This window comes from Podarcis raffonei, chromosome 2 (assembly GCF_027172205.1).
Source record: "Podarcis raffonei isolate rPodRaf1 chromosome 2, rPodRaf1.pri, whole genome shotgun sequence".
Taxonomy (NCBI): domain Eukaryota; kingdom Metazoa; phylum Chordata; class Lepidosauria; order Squamata; family Lacertidae; genus Podarcis; species Podarcis raffonei.
The window spans coordinates 114,094,992-114,100,991 of record NC_070603.1 but is presented as its reverse complement, the minus strand read 5'-3'; the positions used below and the strand labels follow the sequence as shown (position 1 = coordinate 114,100,991).

Sequence of the window (6,000 nt, the reverse complement as noted above, 5' to 3'; positions counted from 1 at the left end):
AGCACCCTGTTGCAACAGTTCAATAAAGATCAGGTTTACTAGCTGCTTTGCTTCTCAATATTCTCTGGTTGGCCTCTGTTATTTTCTCCAACCGATGGATAACCTACGACGGACTCTATAAGGGCTCTTGTGTCCCCCATAAGGGAAGATTTTGTTTATTACAGAATCCTCCAAGGAACTTTGAGGGATGGGTGGGGATCTTGCTGAGCTCCTGGGATTCTCAGAGGACGTCTGCAAGGTCGTGTAACTACACAGACAAGGCCCTGTCCTTCCCCCCCCCCTCCAAAATCCAGAGAGGTACAAAAGACCTGCAAACTAGCATTCAGATGCCTCTTATCCACACAGTCCCCAGCCAGGAATGAGTCGAGAAGGGAAAAAACACACCATTGCGGCTTTGCTTTAAGTTTGTATCAAAAAATTGCCAGATGCCAACGTTTATTGGTTTTTATGGCCCCAGAAAATTACAGTTTACAAAACAAAATTGTGAAAACCCATAGAAAAGAGAGAAGATAGAGAAGGAGGGAGAAAGACAGAAAGATAAGGCTGGCCCCTCCAAACTGAATCAATACTTCTGCTGTTCCAGAGGTTGAAAGGAGATACAGCTATGGGACCGTCACGGGCATCACCGAGCTTGGAAAAACCTTGGCTCCAGTTCGAAACTGAAACTTGTGTCACACACACACACAACACACGCACAGAAGGTAAACATTAACTTGGCCCCCAAACAAGAAAAAGGCCACTAAAAAACATCCCCCCCCCTCAGCTGACAAGGCGCATCAGACAGGAAGCAGGATAGCGACACGCACATACACCATCCCACCAGGAGGAGGCAGCGTTATCTCTGAACGCAACCCTCAGGCTCCTCACTGCTTGATGTTGGCTTGTCCTCCATCAACAACCACACTGCAACATGGGGGTCTGATCCCCCAGAGTCTTTCCTCACAAACAGGAGCCTGTTTGGCGGGCCTGTCCGTGAGCCAGCGTCAGGCGATTATTTGCAGCGTGTGGTTGTTGAAGGAAGAAGACCACTGGCCCCAGGCACAGGGCTCAAAGTGTGACCCCGCTTTGGTGCCTGCGCACAAGCAACGAGAGCACCCTGGCCCGGCACGAGAGTAAAGTCATGTGTTTGTTCAAAGGTTTCCCTGGTTGGCAACGAAGGATGCAAAAGTGTGGGTGGCTCGGGAGTTATACTGGCCTGGCTATGTGCGTCAGGCCCAAGACCTCCAGGTGCGTACGTGACCTTTGATCTCTGCCCTCTGTATGCCAAAGATAGGGAAGCTGCGGCCTCCCAGACGTCGCTGGACCAACAGGCCCCAGAGCGAGAGATGCAGTGCAGCCATCTCTGGAAAGCCACCAGCGCTCCACCCATTGCTCTGTCCAAGGCGCTGGGCACCTTTCGGCCCTCCAGATGTGGCCGGACTACAACTCCCATCATCCCTTGCCATTGGCCATGCTGGCTGGGGCTGATGGGGGCTGTAGTTCAATTGTGTCTGGAAAGGTTCCGCACCAAGCACAGAGGCTCCCCTCGCTTTCACCTCCCTGGAACAGGAGACAGTTTTTCTCCTTCGCCAGCCGGACTGTTTCTTTCCAGGCAAACTCTTCCTCTTTGTGGAGGGGGTTGGGGGGAAAGGAGAAACTCCTGCGCTCCCATCTCGCTTGCCGTAGGAGAGCAGGCCGCAGCCGGCTGGAGAAGGAGGGGAGGGGTCCCGACGCCGGGGTGTGGCAGCTGGGCCCGGCTCAGGCCTGCGTGGCAGGGAGGTTGCTGCTGTCGGGCAGACCGTCCTGGTGCGCCTCCAGACGGGCGAGGCGGCTTTGCTCCAGGGCGATGGCCTCGGCCGAATGCTTGCACTTCTCTGAACCGCATTGGCATGTGAAGTATTTGCTCTTGATGTCCCAGAAGCGGTCGCCGTAGTCAAACCTGGGTGGCAGAGCAGGGAAAAGAGGAAAAGGAGGAAGAAGAAGAGTTTGGATTTGATCTCCCGCTTCATCACTACCCGAAGGAGTCTCAAAGCAGCTAATATTCTCCTTTCCCTTCCTCCCTCACAACAAACACTCTGTGAGGTGAGTGGGGCTGAGAGACTTCAGAGAAGTGTGACTGGCCCAAGGTCACCCAGCAGCTGCATGTGGAGGAGCGGAGATGCGAACCCAGTTCCCCAGATTACGAGGCTACCGCTCTTAACCACTACGCCACAGGGTGAAGTTTGGGTGGGGGCAGACAGGAGCCTCACCTTGTGACAGCAGGCACTGACTCTGCACTGGTGTATCCAAGTACAGTCATACCCTGGGTTACAGACGCTTCAGGTTGCGTTTTTTCGGGTTACGGAAGCGCCGAAACCCAGAAGTACCGGAACGGGTTACTTCCGGGTTTCGGCGGCCGCGCATGCGCAGAAGTGCTAAATTGTGCTTTGCGCATGCGCAGAATCACAACCCACGCATGCACAGACGCGCCGCTGCAGGTTGCGAATGTGCCTCCCGCACGGATCACATTTGCAACCCGAGCGTCCACTGTAGCTGGAAGCAAGGGGTTGCCAACCTTTTGGTGACAGCCGTGGACACGTTTGCAGGCCACAGAACCAGCAACGTGGGGGTGGTATTAGCCACAGTGGCTACGTTCCACCTCGGTGGATGGAGGTGGAACATACCAAGTCGCCAAGTAGGGAGAGTGGGTACTATATATGTGCCAGGACTCCCCCTACTTGTGAGCCCTACCCGCTGGAATTGCCCCGAAGCTGCAATATAGGCTTGGAGAAAACCCACTCATATCGGCTAATGAAAGTTTCTTTCAAGCCTAATTCCAGAAGGGGGGATGGGGGACAGGTTCATGTAAGGTAAAGGTAAAGGGACCATTAGGTCCAGTCATGACCGACTCTGGGGTTGTGGCGCTCATCTTGCTTTATTGGCTGAGGGAGCCGGCGTACAGCTTCCGGGTCATGTGGCCAGCATGACTAAGCCGCTTCTGGTGAACCAGAGGAGCGTACGGAAACGCCGTTTACCTTTCCGCCAGAGTGATACCTATTTATCTACTTGAACTTTTGACGTGCTTTCGAACTGCTAGGTGGGCAGGAGGAGGGACAGGGCAACAGGAGCTCACCCCATTGCCCGGATTCAAACCGCCGACCTTCTGATCGGCAAGTCCTAGGCTCTGTGGTTTAACCCACAGCGCCACCCGCTTCCCTTACAGGTGCCTGTAGAAGCCAGGAATAACCTCCAAAGGCACATGCATACCCATGGGCACCATGCTGAAAGTCGGGGATGTGCGTATGTCTGCATACCTGCATACTTTTGACACACCTGCCATTGGTAGCTAGCCCTTGGAAGGAGTGGTCAACCCTCAGTCAGGCCCTTGTGCTGAAACAGGGTTAGCATGACTGATGGAGAGGGGAGGGCCTGTTTTTCATCAAGGGAAAGACAGCCAGAACCCCCAAAGAGGTCGGCATTAACTGTTAACTCTTGACAACCTGTGCCTGAGCTGGTGTTTTCCTCTTCCCTCCTCTTCCTATTTCCTCACGTGCCATATCTTTTTTTTAAGATTGTGAATCTGAGGGAAGGACTGTCTTGGTGCCGATTTTGTTAATTTTCTTGCAAGCCTTTTTTGGCTAAAGGGTGGAGGGGGGAAATGGCTCAATCAATGTCTCTTATCTCTACTGACCCTAGCTCTTCGCCGGTCTGAATGTCCCGGCTGCTGAAGAAGGCAATGCGGGGAAAACGCAGGTCTTGGTGAAGCATGAAGACCCGCACGGGGATGATGTTGGGGTCACACAGGTGGTTGATGAAGCGGCTGACGTTCCCGTAATAACGTGCGTCGATGCAGTAAACCTCACCGTCCTGCAAGGTGTAGAGGGAGGGAGGGAGGGAGGGAGATCAGACATAGGAGGAATCTGGGCAGTTTCCAGGGCCTTTACGACCATCCAAGACCAAAGAGACCTTGGGCGTCCATGAGAAAGGCTGGGTGGGGACAGTGGCGTAGCGTGGGTTGTCAGCACCCGGGGCAAGGCAAGTAATTTGCGCCCCCTAACCCATGGATTTGCGCCCCCTAACCCGTGGATTTGTGCCCCCTAAACCTAACCCCCAGATGTTGCGGCCGGTGCAGCCGGCCCCCCCTGCACCCCCCACGCTACGCCACTGGGTGGGGAGTCCCTCTACCAAAGAATTATAATCCCCAGATTCCTAGATTTTCTTTTTATGTAATAAATAATAATAATAATAATAATAATAATAATAATAATAATAATAATAATAAAAAATTATTTCCCCAGCCACTCTGGGCGGCTCCCAATCAAATGTTAAAAACAATACAGCATTAAATATTAAAAACTTCCCTAAACAGGGCTGCCTTCAGATGTCTTTTAAAGATAGGATAGCTGCTTATTTCCTTCACATCTGAAGGGAAGGCGTTCCACAGGGCGGGCGCCGCTACCGAGAAGGCCCTCTGCCTGGTTCCCTGTAACCTCACTTCTCGCAATGAGGGAACCACCAGAAGGCCCTTGGCACTGGATCTCAATGTCTGGGCTGAACGATGGGGCGTGGAGACGCTCAGACACTGAGCAGGTATACAGGACTGAGGCTGTTTTTAAGAAAAAAAGGAAGTTTCTAGCATTTGTAGAAGCTGAGATCCAGGGCAAAATGTGCAAGCACTCATCTTCTCATTTTGGGGGTGAGAAACTAGCCTGCTCCCCCACTCCAGTGTTTTATGCCACCACCTTCCTGGAAATTTCCTGCTGATGACCCTGAATAATAATAATAATAATAATAATAATAATAATAATAATAATAATAATACTATTTTTATACCCCCCCCACTCTGGGCAGTTCCCCACAGAATATTAAAACCACGATAAAACATCAAACATCAAAAGCTTCCCTAAACAGGGCTGCTTTCAGGTGTCTTCTAAAAGTCAGGTAGTTGTTTATTTCCTTGCCGCTACCGAGAAGGCCCTCTGCCTGGTTCCCTGTGACATCACATCTTGCAGTGAGGGAACCTGGGATGTAAGTCTTTCAATTCCTAAACATCGACCAATTTAACTCAGGTTCACCCTGATCTGCTTCCCTGAGCTGGGGCCCTTCCTTTTTAAGAGAGGATCCCTCTCTTCAGGCGCGCAACTCCCACCCAGGCAAACCAGGGACTCAGCTATATAGCTGCAGACAATGAGGCTTTAAGTGTCCTTTAAGTGCATTATGCAAATGTGACACTAGATGGCAATGGTGAGCTTATGAGAAATTCAATATATTTTTCAAAACTTTTTTTTTTTTAAAGCATTTCCACAGTGTTTTTATGTGTGTCTAGATTCCACCCAGGAGCCTGGATAGCCTCACCTTATTGTCCAGATCAAACAGGTACGAGTCGTCTTCCCTGACATCAGCTTCTGCATCAGAAATCAGTTCCCCCACATACCTTCAGGCAGGAAAACGAGGGAGGTGTGAGAGAGGGGCTGGCTGGGCAGCTGCTCCTTGAAGCAGGCAAAGTCTAGCACTGAAACCCCAAAGTTTGGAGAGGAGGGCCTCTCTGCCTCCCTCCTTCCCACCCACCCCTCACAACGCCTCTCCCTGGAGCCTCGGGGACAGGGGAAAGGGAAAGACAAGCTTTCCTCCAGCGCCAACTCACTCGCATATAAAGGTTCCTTGGGGAATCGTCTGCAATGCCCGGACACCCCATCCCATCTTGGCCGTGCGGTAGAGCTGCAGGCGGACCCTGAGGTGAAGGGAGAACAGAAGGACACTGGTTTCCAGCAGGCCAGAGAGACTTGTGGTGGGGCCTGCGTCCCCTTTTCATGGTTTTGGAGGTTCTGAACGCAGCAGCAGCAACAAAAAGAACTCACTTGATGCCGCTCTGCACCACGCGGTTCTTGCAGTTTCTCCAGCAGGTGCAGGCCTGGTTGCATTCGAAGATCAGGGGCGGCTCAATCTTGTTGAACTCTTGCAGCAAACGGCCGTCCTGCAGGGGGGGGGGAGAACAGGAAGGAGAGGGTAAGGAAGTTATCCGGGCAGAGGAAGAAGAGTTTG

The 6,000-nt window shown here is 52.2% G+C and overlaps 1 protein-coding gene across 4 annotated transcripts in view; it reads right to left on the bottom strand.

Moving 5' to 3' along the window:
* Positions 1-393: 393 nt before the first annotated feature.
* Positions 394-6,000, bottom strand: part of EHMT2 (euchromatic histone lysine methyltransferase 2) — a 40,513-nt gene continuing 34,906 nt past the window's right edge. For all 4 annotated transcript variants that reach the window (XM_053379076.1, XM_053379077.1, XM_053379078.1 and 1 more), the window contains 5 exons: positions 5,817-5,932; positions 5,603-5,689; positions 5,314-5,392; positions 3,650-3,825; positions 394-1,918 (listed from right to left, as the gene is read on the bottom strand). In XM_053379076.1, the coding sequence (XP_053235051.1) occupies positions 1,738-1,918; positions 3,650-3,825; positions 5,314-5,392; positions 5,603-5,689; positions 5,817-5,932 (639 nt within the window). In that variant the 3' untranslated portion in view covers positions 394-1,737. The remainder of the gene's footprint in view (positions 1,919-3,649; positions 3,826-5,313; positions 5,393-5,602; positions 5,690-5,816; positions 5,933-6,000) is intronic.